Source organism: Caloenas nicobarica, chromosome 6 (genome assembly GCF_036013445.1).
Source record: "Caloenas nicobarica isolate bCalNic1 chromosome 6, bCalNic1.hap1, whole genome shotgun sequence".
Classification (NCBI taxonomy): domain Eukaryota; kingdom Metazoa; phylum Chordata; class Aves; order Columbiformes; family Columbidae; genus Caloenas; species Caloenas nicobarica.
This window is the reverse complement of record NC_088250.1, coordinates 36,760,428-36,775,970: the sequence shown is the minus strand read 5'-3', so window position 1 is coordinate 36,775,970 and position 15,543 is coordinate 36,760,428. Positions and strand designations below refer to the sequence as shown.

General features: G+C 35.4%; 1 protein-coding gene across 1 annotated transcript in view; it reads left to right on the top strand.

Moving 5' to 3' along the window:
• The window catches only part of LRP1B (LDL receptor related protein 1B), a 527,248-nt gene extending 512,210 nt beyond the window's left edge, over nucleotides 1–15,038 (top strand). Inside the window, exons 88-92 of the mRNA XM_065638136.1 lie at nucleotides 6,476–6,552; nucleotides 8,680–8,770; nucleotides 11,154–11,298; nucleotides 12,329–12,427; nucleotides 14,898–15,038. Of these exons, the coding sequence (XP_065494208.1) occupies nucleotides 6,476–6,552; nucleotides 8,680–8,770; nucleotides 11,154–11,298; nucleotides 12,329–12,427; nucleotides 14,898–15,038 (553 nt within the window). The remainder of the gene's footprint in view (nucleotides 1–6,475; nucleotides 6,553–8,679; nucleotides 8,771–11,153; nucleotides 11,299–12,328; nucleotides 12,428–14,897) is intronic.
• Nucleotides 15,039–15,543: the final 505 nt, after the last annotated feature.

Here is a 15,543-nt window from a genome sequence, read left to right as displayed (position 1 = left end):
GCAGCTCACATTTCTGTGATGCGATACCTTCCTCTTGACATTCCTTTCACGTTGAGAAATCCTCAGATTCGAACAGTTCTTATGTAGGTATGTGTGTGACTTGCACAAATGCTGTTAAGTACATGCAATTTCATAAGTAAATGTAAAAATCATAGCTACTGCAGAGCTCTGTTCAAAAAAAGATTCGGATATACCCATAGTCCGGTTGTGGGCAAGAAGGAGGCTGCACTGTGCAATCTCCTGACTGGCATTTTCTGAAGGCTGAGGAGAAAAAGCTAGTGCAGCTTGGGACAATTGCAGCATTGAGAAGACTGCCCAAGAGCAGAAGGCAACTGGAACCATGACAGGCAGTAAAAGTGAGAGATCAGAACATTTTTATCATCAAGTATCTTGCAATAAACGTTTTCCATATGATTTCCTAGCGCGTATTTAATGAGCTACCCAATCACTATGACAACAGGAATTTCACAGTATTATGCCTGTTCTTTGAGAGCTGTCTTTTTTAACTAAAAATGCCTTTGTTATAAATGTCTTGAATTTGAACACAATCAGCAGGTTATAGCTTTATATTATAGAAAATCTTTCCGTTTGTATTGCTAACTAGTATTAGTTCAAGAATTAAATGCAAATAGATGCTTGAAGAGTACTTGTCAAAGGAAGGAATGACAGGACCTTGGAAAAGAGGAGTATGTATATTTTTCATTGAACATTTACTAGCTAGGCTGTAATGGAGATATCCTTTATCCATGAGTTCAAAATTGTTTGGATAAAACTTGCTTGGTAGCTGCTGCTGTACATCACTGCTTATTTTGCCTCTACGAGGAGAGGAAATTGGGATTTGTCGTATGCCTAATGATCCAGTCATTTCTCATTTTTTTCCCATTTTTACCACCTCAGTCTATTCTTTTGCTTTGTTGCTCAGTGTAACTTCAGCTACAGTAATAGTCATCTAGACGTGCTTAATTTTTATATGTTTACTCCGTTAATATTAATACTTGTATAGCATATATACTGTGTTCATATTGCTAATAGCGTGGTGTTTAATGTCCCTCAGTTACTTCTTTTTCTTACCTTGGGATAACAGAGGCTGAGTTGCATCTGAAGGCTTGTTCCTTTGCAGTGAACACCATTCAGCAACTCTAAATGATGTTTTCTATATAGTAATGTCATGCACAAATTAAATTAATATTTAAAGTCACATTTTATTTTTCATGTGTGGTGTTAGTAAATTTCAGATTCCTTGGGTTTCTCAAAGGTAATTTTCTGTTGTTTTGCCTGCTTTTGGATTATACAATTTTCCTAATCTTAATGGCTTGCAGGGTAATCTGTATTTAATTTTCAAGTAATGTCGTAGAGCTTCTATCCCTTACCTTCTACATCAAATTTTTTCCCTTTGTTTTCCTTATAAAGATACCAAGAGATGTTCATTACACAGAAGTACTAAAATGTGGTCTGTTCTTATACAAAATATTAAGGAAAAAGTATTATTTGGAAATAATTAAATCCTACAAAATAGGAGAATCTACAAGATGTGCTGTTGGTCAAAGTTGGGGTGGGTTTTTTGGTCTTTCATTGTTAAGAAAGTTCTTTGTAGCTTTGAGCATTTATCTGTGGGTATAATTTTATCATATCAGTTCTCTGTATGAAGAAAGCCTGCTTCCAGAAGTATTGCTAAATATATTAAAAGAAATAATTTAGTGATTTAGTCATCCTACAGAGATTGGGGACAAAAAGGGGATTATTTTGATTTTTGTATTTGGATGCAATTTAATACAGATAGTAACTAACTATAATCCAGATGTCCTCTCGTTTTACGAATGGTTTTAATAGTAATGATAAGTTCCAGTGCAATCTTAATGTAACTGTTCTTAAAATAGTGAAGCTGGGTACTTTCATAGGGATGTTTTATTATACGTTGCTATTATATCTATGCCATGACCGAAAAGAAAAGCAAAGTTAGGAAATTACTTTGTATAATGAAGAAATATCATTGATCGGCAAGAAACATTTTAATTTCTCCTTCCACCTCTATTTTGTAATGACTGTTTCACAGATTCTGATATGCTTGTAGACTAATGTTTCACTGCTACTTTCTATCATTTTTTGGATACATACTGGTATGCTGAGTTGGAAAGCAGTTGTCTACAAAAGCACTTTTAACTGCATATTATGCGTGTTGTATTATATTTTTATGACAATGCCTGTGGCACAAAAAAAAAAAAAGAGAGAGAGGGAAACAAAACAAAACAAAAAATGCACGCTACCACCAAATTAGCCTCTTTACTAGCTTTTTGTATTTGTTTAGCCATTTCATGGTCAAATGGCTCCTTTTGTTCAAGTGCCCGTATAACTGAGTTTAGAGTGTTTCAGTGCACTGACCTGTAAGGGTTATACAAAAACAGAGGAAAGAGACAATTTCTCTCTTGAATAGATTCTGTAACCACAGCATGATCAATCTCTGAAGTGTAAATATCTTAATTCTAAATATGAATCATTACAAGTGGGATGCCTTTATAATTTCACTTTAAAGTTTTTAAAACATCTCTCTTCTGTAATACTATTTCCTCAAAATAAATAATTCCTATCACCGTGGCTGTCTGTATCTCAGAACATGTTTCCCAAGCAGTGATCTCTTTATAAATGTAGATCTGAATTGTAACAGAGAGAGCTCTAGCATAGTTTTATTAATGACCTTGGCAGCAGACCATGGACAGCCTTTATTACATTCACTTCAGGTTTTATATTTTTCTATTATTATTATTATTATTATTATTATTATTATTATTATTATTATTATTATTATTATATTACATTCGTTTCAGTTTTTATATTGGAATTCTCTATGATAATGTTGCTCTTTGATCTGTTAACTGATTCGGTTGGGAACTGGAGATTCGCACCTCTAGATGTTCACGGAAGCACCTTGCACCACTCAGCTGACTCCAACCTGTCCTGCACTGTCAAGCTCCCCCTCTGTTTCCATCCATATTTGTTTATGTGTAGCTCAGATTAGGCATTATCACTGTTCTTTCTTCACAGTTCTTAATAATATGAATGTCTTCAATGAAACCAGTGGCTTTATGTAGATCTCCTTCGTTAACGCCTTTTCGTTTGCCTGTACTGCAAATGTCCTTTCTCTGACCATACAGCTGTTGGCAGTACTACAGAACAAAAGCTGCTGGTACCAAATGATTTCATAGAATCATAGAATCATTTTGGTTGGAAGAGAGCCTCAAGATCATAGAGTCCAACCATAACCTAACTCTAGCACTAAACTATGTCCCTAAGAACCTCATCTACACATCTTTTAAACCCCTCCAGGGATGGTGACTCCACCACTGCCCTGGGCAGCCTGTTCCAATGCCTGACAGCCCTTTCCAGGAAGAAATTTTTTCCTACTATCTAATCTAAACCTCCACTGGCACAACTTGAGGCCGTTTCCTCTTGTCCTATCAGTTGCTACTTGGGAGAAGAGACCAACCCTCTCCATGCTCCAAGCTCCTTTCAGGTAGTTGCAGACAGCGATCAGGTCTCTCCTCAGCTCCTGTTCTCCAGGCTGAACCCCCTCAGGTCCCTCAGATGCTCCTCATCAGATTCGTTCTCTAGACCCTTCACCAAAATACTGTGTATCAACTAGGAGTCAGTTCCCATGCTAGGTACCAAGCAGGCTGAGTTTAAATGTCCTAATATCAGAAAATGTTGTTATTATGAACAGTTTCTGTTTATAGTATCTAAAGACAATTGTAGCTGGTTAAGACCTGATCATTTTCCATCTTCCTACATGAACAGTTGTCCATGTCCCAACCCCCTCATTATTTATGTGCCTGCTAATTTTCTGTGTCAAATTCCCTTGCAGACAATATACCCTTCCCCTTGGCGTTCTTCTCCTCTTCTGTCAGCCCAAGACAAATCTTTCCTAGCTTGCAGGACCAGAAAAGGGCAATGATTTTACCTTTGAGTAGTGAAGGAAATGACTGCTATCCTGCTATTGGAGACAGCAAGCATTGGGAAAAAATGAAAATGAAGTGACAACTACCTATCATGTTTTTACAATGTTTTTATCAAATACATCAGAAATGTTTCAGTATTGCTGACTTTTCCAATTAAGATGCCAGCATAGATAAATAACTGCTAATATTCGTACCTTAATTTCTTCTTCTGTCTACTACATATATAGCTGTAGGATTCCTTTCTTCAGCAGCTGTTGTGGTGTCATATCTGCTGTAAGATTTTTAAGAGCATAATTATACATTATAGACAATTTTCTCATAAGCTTATACTTGCACTCTTCATAGTGATTCTTTTGTCAGTCTCACTATCTTACATTGTTTAAACTGTTTTAAGGCAGATCTTTTATACAGCAGAAGCATTTGAAACCTTCAATGTAAGGATTTAGGTACAAAGTTAAGATACGTCTAGCTCTCAAAGAAATCTTTCCTTTTCAAGAGTGTAGTATAAAATGAAAATTGCCTCTCATAACAAGCTTTAATCACATGAGCTAAATTCCCAAGAGCAATGATGCAAAACTTGCACCAAGACATTTAAAGACTTTATTTCATGGTTGTCACATGCCAACGGTTTGGATCCACGTAGAATATTCTAAGTATGAAAATTTCTGGTGTTTCTCTACAAGAGTGGAGATACTTATTTTGCAGTCATGTGTTGAATATTGATCTTTTGAAAAAACAAGTTCCCTGAATAGTATCTTAGTAAGGTAGGCTGTCAGTGTAATCATTTTTAATCAATATAATTGCTAAAAAGAGATCTGTATAAAATGGAACAGACACATCTTTTAAAAGATTAAAATCGTGTGTTCCGTGTGGCTTAGGTTGTGCTAAAGTGGTAGTAAGCAGGAGTGGGAATGTCGGTTGAGTTCAAGTTTAAAATATGTCGTTGTGAACCATAATGTGGGTATTTAATTAGTGACTGGGGGTTCCTTTGCAGTGAAGAAATTGAAGTGTGTTTTTACCATGTTTGTTTAAGTAAACAAACTTATTTCAATAAACATTAAGAACTAACCAAATTGTAATGCAATTTATCTATGGTGTGAAAATTTTTGAATCAACTATCAATTACTAAATGTTTTTAGAGACCACCTGTGCCTTATCTCTATAAAGTTTGAGTTAAGCACCTTCAAAACATATCCTACCAAAAAATAAAATTAGATCCCAAAAAAGTGCATACTTAATGTCAATTTAATGCTCTGTTGCCTTTTCCTAAACATAACCCACGTTAAAATTCATAAGTAATTCAGAAATAGACAAAATATGATACATCGCACAATATGCAAGGCAGATGAAAAGTGTCTGCTTCCTGCTATTTCCACAAGGAGAGTTTGAAGATCTGTAGTAAACTTAATCACATTTACAGCAGGATGAATAAGGAGTTGAATTTCATTCAGGTATTTGTTTCCATTTTTGATGGATTTGCTGAGTCTGCTTACATGGGCTCTTTGTGTTGGTTGTATGCATGGAGAGCATTCTGAATCCCAGCTGAAGAATTATTTGGATATTGATATTCACTCAAGGAAATTATAGGAGGATAACTGTACTCACCCAGGCACCTGGCTCATGAAGCATATATTGTGAACATGAACAGTATTCAGGGCCCTTTGAAGCCAGTAGATATTCCTGTCCCTTCAGGACAGCTCTTTATGCTTTAACTCTCACACCTGCTTACACATACATACACATATATATTTCTACAAATACATATCTAGTTATATAGCTCAAATTTTAAAAATATAAAGCCATTAAATTGTAGAATTTTCAGGAAAACATTTAAATCTGAAAGCAAAGGGGAACGTCAGTTAATTTGTGAATATTAGTCAGATAGGTCTTAATTGTTCAAGTAAATTATTACAACCAGGCCTGTAAGAACTATTCTACAGTAGACTTCACATTACTGAGCAATGGGGGACAGCAGAACTGTGGAAGGAGTTGGTATGGATACTGTGTGTTACTGGATGCATGTAGTGGTTTATGGCCAGTCAGATGCTTTGTGCAATACAAGTGTGGCTGTTAGAGCTTCTAGATCAAAGCTGACCCTAAAACAATATCGTGCAAATAAAGTACTTTAGCTAATAAGCCTTGCTGGACTAAGTCGGATCCAGCTGGAGTGTTCCTTCACAATTGCATTGTAGACAGCAGTTGGTTTAAGAGGATGTTAATATAGCATTGGTTATGCCTGTTGTTTTATTATTCAAGAATTCTAGAAAAGGACTGTGGCATGAAGATTTCAGTAATAATACCAGGAATTAAAGGTACAAAGCTGTAGTTTTAAACTAAAAACTTACTCAGAATATTGTCTCATGGCAGAATCCTGCTGACTCCTTCCATGAAGCTTATTGTTTATTTTCTGGAATCACTGTTGTCATTCATGTAGCTCTTGAGAAGATGCTGGTGGTCTCTTTAATAGGTTATTGTGTTAACAGCTGACATGTATTAATTTTACCATCTTAATTGGATCCTTTTAGATGTTCAGCCAACTGGTCAGGCACACAGTGTGAGAGGCCAGCTCCCAAAAGCAGCAAGTCTGACAATATCAGTACAAGTAAGTACTTCAAATAACTGCTATCACTTGTCAAATTTGGCTCAGTTTAGAAATTTCATCCTGATGATATTTTAGAATGTGAGTTTGTGTCATGAAATGTGCTGTTTACCTGGATTTTTTTTTAAAAAAAAAAGCAAATAAATATCTCTCTCAAAATTTTGATGGATGTTCCGTATTTCATCAGATGGTTTGGATACAGGCAATTTGCTATATGCTCACTGCTTCAAGGCTAGCCTGCACTTTTCTTAAAGAAAGTCTATCAAGTGGCAAGTGCTTGGTGATACCACTGCTGTGCAGACAACTAGTGCGAGACCTCCAACCATTTAAGTCCTCCTGAAAGCATCAAAAATAGAGTTGTAAGCAGTTCATAACTTTTGCATTGGCCGTCTGCAGAGGTTTGAATTTTACCTACTGTGAAAATCATCCTGAAAGTAAGAGTAGCTCCTGTCGTATTTTCTTAAACATGTCTGTAAGCATAAAAGGATGGTATCGCTACACTATTGGCAGTTTAAACTGGACAAGGTTCCCTGCGGTGCATTGAGTATGTTGATGGTACCCTGCTGTACCTCTCTCGAGCACTAACCCAACTGTAGCAGCAGAATGAATTGCCCACTATTCAGGTCAGCTTGATGCTTAGATGAAATCTTCCTATATTCCAGACAAGTGCAATAATACTTACAAGCTGAAAACGGGCAAAAAAAAGCAGCCCAGAACCTAGATTGGTATTTCTTTTTGAGAGAATACCTGCTACGATTTGGAATACGGGTGTTTGTCTTGTGGATGCTGCTACACTCCCGGCTGCACCCAATGGCAACTCATGCCTGGTGGGCTGTTTTTCAGGTTTTTTTCTTGAGTGTTTATCTGCCAAGATAAAATGAACTTTCTTTTTTTTTCCTTCCCTCCTAAGTAGAACTTCATCCAGTTATTTCTCAAACGTTTATCTTAAAATAGCTTTGTTGTAATGTCCTTTACATGTTGAATCTTCATGAGCTGAAGTGAACTCGGGATGCTTCAAGTTTTTCTTCATTAGTACTTCATTTTGGGCTTTTAACAAGTTGTCTTGACTTTCAGTAAGCCTTCAGGCAGAATTCAAGACATCTTTTTAGTTCTTTATTTGGACTGCATTTAATGGAAAGCAGAGACTGCCAGCAGCTTATTTTTTTAATAAAGCAATAAATGTAACCAATGAAACAACCAGCAATCTTTTTGCTATCCACCAGTTAAGGATTGTGATATTAAAGGAAATGCATGTCATCGCACATTGGCTTTATACTGGAACGTTGTCATTTATCAGGCTAGTTTTTAATAGCATAAAATTATTTGTTGCATGTATTTCTTTTATTGCCAGATACCTTAAAGTTGAGAGATTCTTATATAACGCTGACCTGATCTTTGCAGGTAGTCTCATTTCAGTTAAGTTATCTGCCAAAATAACGTTAAGCCATTTTTTTTCTTCCCTGCTCCCATCCCTCCTTTAACATCACTGTCTGATCTGCACACTGTTTTTCTGCTGCATTAAGCATTATTGTAGTTTCCTTGATTGCCTGTATCAACATAACAAAATTATTGGCTCTTGAGTACAATGCAGTAAAATGCACCAACCATCTAGAAATGAATATTTCTGACTGCTTTTATTTTTTCCCCACAAATAAAAGTAATAAATACATATAAACACTAATATGGGATTCTTCTATCAGAGCCATGCCTACTCGGTACTTTAAGTTAATGGTTGTGTGGCTTAAATAAACTGCTGATGATGATGGTGGCAATTAAAGGCAGTGGCCATGCAACTCCAGTCCAAATTGTTCAGCAGTTCCACACACCTTCATATGGTATCGCTGCAAATGAGGCCATGGAATTTATTGAAGTATATTGGTATCCAGAAGGAGGAAGCTCATGATTTGTTGATAAAAGTCCTTGTGTGTTACATCATTATCTGTAATGATATATATCTATTTTTTTTATTGATCAACATTGAAATCTCAAATCAATGAAGCTCGTCACATGAAATTGCATTTGTTGGTGAGGGAAATTGTTTTCTAAATTAAATTTAACTGTTTTACAGCTGTGAAGAAATTACTAGATGTATCTGTGAGTATTTAATAAAATTTCCTTTTCCTATTTTAGGAAGTATTGCAATCATTGTTCCTCTTGTTTTACTGGTGACTTTGATCACTACTCTGGTAATTGGACTATTTCTTTGCAAAAGAAAACGAAGGTAAGTAATTTTATGTAGGTGTATGGAGTAAAAATATAAATCTTTGAAGTATTTGTACCTTTTCAATATTAGAAAAAAATCACTTTATGTATGTTGAGCAGATACTTAAAAAAAAAAACCAACACATTTCTGAATACAGGACGTTAGTTACATTTTGATTCTTGCTGGAAAAATCATGTCTATTACTTGTACTTCTATTCCACATACAGTAGATAAGAAAGTGCAGTTCTTATCAAAATTGCTCAATCCTGCCAAAACTATATAGAGTTAACAATATTATCCAGATACATAGGGAACTTGGTAAACAGAATTAATGTATTACATTGGAACCATGTAATTAATATTGTTCATGTCTACAAATACTTTCAAATAAAGCCTGAGCAGAATTTCCAGTTTCTAGTTACAGTTCACTTCGATTTATTTATTTACTTTGAATAGTTCTTTTCGATTTTATGTTACAGTGAAGCTGTAAATAATGTTCAAAGTATCTACTGGAGAGTCCCAAGCCTTGTCATTATTACTGTATTTCTATAGTATTTTCTGTAGGAAGCCGAGTTCCAGCACTGAAGAGTGAATCTTTTGTTGTCTCGAATTTATCTGCCTTATCACTGATAATGACATTAGAGAGTGTAGTAGACATTTTGGCTTTGGCCATTTCTTCAAAGGCCGTGTTGGGGAGCAAGGGAAGCAAGAGTGTTTCTATGGGATGCAGACACATCAGAGAGCTGCCAACTTCCTCGTGTTCAGAGAAACAAGAAAGTGATGTTAGTGGTGATGAAGATTTAACAAAGAAAGATTCCTAGTAGTAAGGACACGGCCAATTAGGGAAGACCTGGAGAGGGAACCAGACAGCAAACCATTTACTTCAGGCCTGTAGCTGGCCTACTCGTTGGTCTCGAGCAGCTGTCTTCTTTTCTTCTGGGGCTTGTTACCCCACCTCTGAAACTAAAATAATGTCGTCTTCTGTAAAGTCCTTTAGAAACATGTGATGAATCTACTGTTTGCAAATACGACATTTATGAGACTATTTCAGTCCTCCAGACTAAAAGAACCTTCTAAGTTACCATCATCTAGCACCATACATAGCATCTCCCCTGCGGACTCTGGTGCTGACTAGTAAGCATTAATTTTTAAATCCTTTTTGAACATAAATCCATTCCCTGACCATACCGTTAGGAACACTGACCCAGCCAGGCTCCATGGGTGTTGTCGTGTGCTGCAGTACCTAAAGACCAAGTTTAGTGAAAGCCAAATCCTGAAAACCAGTTGCTGGTCTGTAAATTGTTTAAGTTATTGAAAATAATTGTTAAATTATAGATCTTCAGTAAAGAAATAGAACTAACCTCAATAAAAAACTTCTTTTTCTTAAAATTATATTTGAAAATGTATCTTAGGGGTTTGTTATCTCTTCAAATAAGACTGTCAAATATTAAACTAGGTGTAGAATGTTCAACACTTGTACGCTACAGATAAGTGCTTATTTTAGGAAATATTTTTTCTGTGCCATTTCTAAAAAATACAGATCCTTTAGTGTATTGGATTTCAGACACTGACTGCATCTTTCTCAACCAAACAAGAGGACTCTACTATTATCATCCTGACTGTGACCTCCCTATTATTCCCTTGTAATTCTAGAAAACATATTGCATTGGGAAAAATTGCCCTCTCGAGGTTGTTTCAATCGCTCAGACTAAAATCACCTCTTTAGCTAAAAGAAATGAATTCAGCAACTGAAACAATTCACCTCAATCACTTATCTTTACTGATATCTAATTCAAGGTTAAAGATAAGACTCTGTTTTATTAAAGTTTGAAAAAATTCAAGTTGAACTTCAGCTTTCCGGTAACCACTGGCAGGGAATACAAATGGGAACTATGAGAAGTTCATACACTTTTAATTCATTGTAATGAAACCATTTGCTTGTCCTCGGATTACAACTGACTTTGGACAACTGATTTGAAATAGAAGTGAAATAAGTGAGCGAGGGAATATGAGTCGTGTTGGCTTCATCTTCATTACTGCAGGGAATCTGCAGTGAATTTGCAAGGCTTTCCTTGGGAAGTGAGGGAAATCTGGAAATAACAGGAGGAACTCAGGGTGAGAGACAGTGAGCGAGCACTTTGTGTGGATTCATACTACTACAGCCAAACTGAGAAAAACAATAAAAAGCTACTTCCAGTTTATGTGAGATCTACACATAGATTGCTACTTTGTTTGAAAAATTTAAGTGTTTTCTGATTGTCTCTGCAGGAAACACTTTTTCATCCTCTCGGTCTTAATGATTAAAGAGAAATAAAATACAATGTGTACTGTTTCAGGATGAAGCATCCAAGAAATGACTTGAAAAGTCACTAGCTTTTTTGTGTGTGTTTATGCATTATAGGACAAAAACTATCAGAAGACAACCCATTATTAATGGAGGAATCAATGTAGAAATCGGCAATCCATCATATAACATGTATGAGGTGGGCCATGATCACAGTGAAGGTGGTCTTTTAGCCTCAGATTTTACCGTAAATGCAGAAAAGGTAATTTTTTTCTTTTTCTAGTGGCAAAACCACTACTTATTTTATGTCTTACAAAGGTTTTGACTTTAAATGTAATTAATAGAAACATAAAAAATGGCATTTAGACTAAAAGAATATAAAGGCAAATTAGATTTCATTAGACTAAATGTCATGTATATGTTAACAGCTGTTGTGCAGTCTGATGCTTGCTGATGGACATTTTTCCTAGTGCCTTCTTTTTAGCAAAATAGAGTTAGAACTAAACTATGAAATAAGTTTTTTGTCATAGACTCGTCTGCTTTAAGTTGCCAAATCGCAACCTGTCTTTTTAGTCTAGTCACAAATACTGAATGGAAATACATTATTGTACAGTCTACTCTTTGAAGCATGAAAGAGTGTATGCATACATGTGAGGCTAACTTATTTCATATATGAAAACTTCCAAAAGCATAAAGAATTCAGTGTTCTGTCTGGATAGATAGATTAAATGTCCACACAAAGCTACTAAGTATTATCATTTTCTTGTAAAAGATGCTGTCACTTCTGCAGCGCCACTCGTCAGTGATTGAACTTCCCGAGTGGTGTGACATGGGATGAGCTGGGTAATGCCGCGATATCTTTCCTAGAGCTCCGTAATCAGACATACACCAAAGGGCAGCTATCACTTTGTGGCATTTCTGACAAAGCAATAACCGGATTACTCTGAGCTCTAGGAATGTCATCGCTGAATCGCGTAGTCAGTGGGCTGAATACAAGAGGTAAAGCTGAAAATGGAGTTACTCACTGGAGGAAGAGTAGCTGAGCCAATGCTTATGGTGAAGTCTGGCTCTAATCCTTAATGGAAAAATAACTTTAAAATGCTGGATTTGATTCTCTTCTTGAATACAAGAATTTTTCTTGCTGAAGAATACCTGTAAGTAGATTTTTTTTTTTAATTGTGGATCGCTCTAAAATAATGGTTTTAGTCAGTGCACTGTTTATTTAACAGTGTTGATAAGTACACATGGAAAATGCCTATTAGCACAGAAACTAAAATTTTCTGTTTATGCAGGCCAGATACATAGGGGGAGGGCCCACTGCATTCAAGCTTCCCCACACAGCTCCGTCAATCTACCTAAACTCTGACTTGAAAGGACCACTATCAACAGGGGTGAGAAATGACGATTCAAATCCATTTCATTCCACCACAGCCCCTTTCTAAAGAAAGTTTGTGTGTCATTTTAGAATTGAGGCATTTTTTTATGTTTGTTTTTAATTTTGTTTATTTTTGGTTTTCGTCTTTTAATGGCAAGAAGAATGACAGTAAATAATACATTTTCTATTTGGAATAAAGGGTCCCTCTCTGCATATGAAATTTCATCTGTACCCATTATTGTGACACGGTCTAAAACTGCAACTGTGTCTTTGCGAAAGAACGCAAAACCAGTAAGCAACATGATGCTTTTCCGTAGTATTATATAAGTTTAGGGTAGCATTCACAGCCATGTATCCTGATATATTTGCAATTTATAAGTAATTACAGGCATTTAATGAAGTTTATCAAACTGAAAGAAGTTCTCAAATAAATGGAAACAAGTCCTTTTATTAATGAACAATTCCCCTTAATATTTGCAATGCATTTTTTGCTTGTTTGGCTTTCAATCCGTTTGGATCATAGAATAGTTACTTTTAAAACATCAGATTTTTACTCCAATTTAGCATGATGTTTGCATACATTGAAATTTAAAGTATTAAAAAGGGACATCAATATGACGTCATTTTCATGTGCCTCAGTATATATATTCATCTTTTGTGACGTTTGCATTGTTGCATGATTGTAATACATTGTACTTGGAAGTTTAACAGTTTGTATAGGGTATAATATTTCTGATGGAGCGCAAAACCATGGATGAGGAAAGGTAGAATATATGCCCATCTCTGACATTAACTCTTTCTGTTATTCAAGTCACTCCAGTTACCTTCTGCACATCACTGTACTGCTTTATACTATCAGTACCCACTCAAAGAGGTATAATTAGACACAGCCTTCTATTATATATAACTTAAATAACTCCAAAAGGCACTATGTAGATGCCAAGTATGTCTGTTCTGTTGTGGTTATCATCCTTAATAATGATGGTCAATGAAATAAAAAGTCCTGTCAATTGAAATAAAACTAAATTTCTGTTCTTCTAAATTTCCAATTATAATCATCATGACAAATGCAAAGACAGACAGTTTGCTTTCATAAATTATTATCGCAGTCGATTGCATATTTATGTGATGTTAATATAGAAAAGTAGCTGCTTCTTTCTTATTTTTTTAAATAAATGTGACCTTTTTCTGCCTTCATTCCAGGAAAGTATGAAACACCAGGCAATCACTTTGTGCACTAGATGGAATAGGCAGCTTTTAACTAACTAAATGAATAGCTGCCATAGCCAGCCTAAGGAAAATCTGAATCCTGGGCTCAGAAAAGGTATTGATCAACAGAGAAAGGAAGAACCAAGATTCTAGACATCTTTTATTCCTTGTTACCCAGGGTGTATTTAGGATATTTGCAAGTAAAGAAAATCTACCCACTTCTGGTTTGGGTAATTTAAAGTTTAGCTACTTCTTACATACACCAAACTAATTAATTTACCTATTTTATAGCTTACTGGTGTTCCACTCAGTATTTGTGTAAAGAAGGGGAAGATTTTGACCCTAAGGTTGCCTTTCCAATTATTATAGGTAAAAAGCTGAAGGTCTAGTTGGATAGCAAAGGTCTTCTAGGAGATAATAAAGGTACAAAGTCTAAATGCATTATTGGAGGTGTTTACATGACAAACCTTGGATAGTGCTTAATCCTCAGCATGAGTGATAGGAGAGTAAGTTTTCATCCGTGTTACGCATCGGTCTCTGCTGTCAGTCCCAGGAGATTTCTCATATGCTAAACTGATTTGCAGAATTAAAAACGGACTTGGCCTGTACACAAGTACCACCCATTTCAGTAGATTTTTTTATTACAGTCCAAACTACCAAAATTGTTGAGAAAATACTTCTCAATCTGTAACTACTATGATATATTAACAGTTTTGCTGGTTTATTATTGAAGTTTAATTTACATTATGCAAGTATTGAATTTTTGGTCAAATCATGTTGTATATTTGGGCCACAGAATTCGAAAACATGGTCAGCTATTGATGGGATGCTGATGTCTTAGAACAGGTAATATATGGAAACTGTTGGTTGCAGTTTTCTACTGTTAAATTTGTCACGTGGTCTCACAGTGCACCTTCTCTATAAACTTCTTCATACCTATTCTGAAATCTTCCAGTGTAATAAGGTGGACAAGTCAACTTCAGAGACATTTTTCAAGGTTTTTATTTTAATTGTCGTCATTGTTTTTATGGTTTTAATATCATAATATGCTGCATGTCACATCATTGATTATTTTAATAGCATGTCTCATCATGAATTTAATTTTTAACTAAATAATTAACTCATTATCAGGTTTGCAGAAGTACAGGTATCTATTAAGTATGTCCAATTATATTTTATGTGTCCTTGTTCTTGCTTCAGCAAAACCATTTCCATTTCCATAAACGTTTATTTCGGTTTAGTCCAACTGATCTAATGTATGTTTAATTTCTCTGCAGCCAACAAATTACGCCAATCCAGTATATGCAAAGTTATACATGGATGGACAAAACTGTCGAAACTCCTTAGCAAGTGTTGATGAAAGAAGAGAACTCCTTCCAAAGAAAATAGATATTGGGATAAGGGAGACTGTGGCATAATCTGCTGTTACCTTTTATACTCTGTATAAATGTATAAAATATAAGGATTACTTTTCTATGTACCAACAGTATTATAATTGTTTTGGCATCAGCATTACCTCTGTTTTTTGTTTAGTTGATTGTTTTCTGGGTTTTTCTTTTGCTGATGACTTTTGACTGACCATTTGTAAGGTATTTTTATGAAAAAGAAACTGCACTACGGTACAATTTAAAACAATGCTGCTGAAATAACACACCTTTAAATTTGTTAAAATTGCAAACAGCATATTCGTTTGTAGCGTGAAAATGAGCAATCTATTTTCTATGAACTTTTTTGGTTCTACTTAATCAATGAAGATGGTATCTGCACTTTTTCATTATGTAGTCTGGAAGCTGTAGTACAGTGTGTAATTTTGTTTATTTTAAATGGTGAAAGAATGATTGAATGGTCTACTCTCTTCTTTGTGCCCATTAGAATTTCTCTTCAGATCCTGATGAAGCTAGATAACTTTTCACAAACATAACT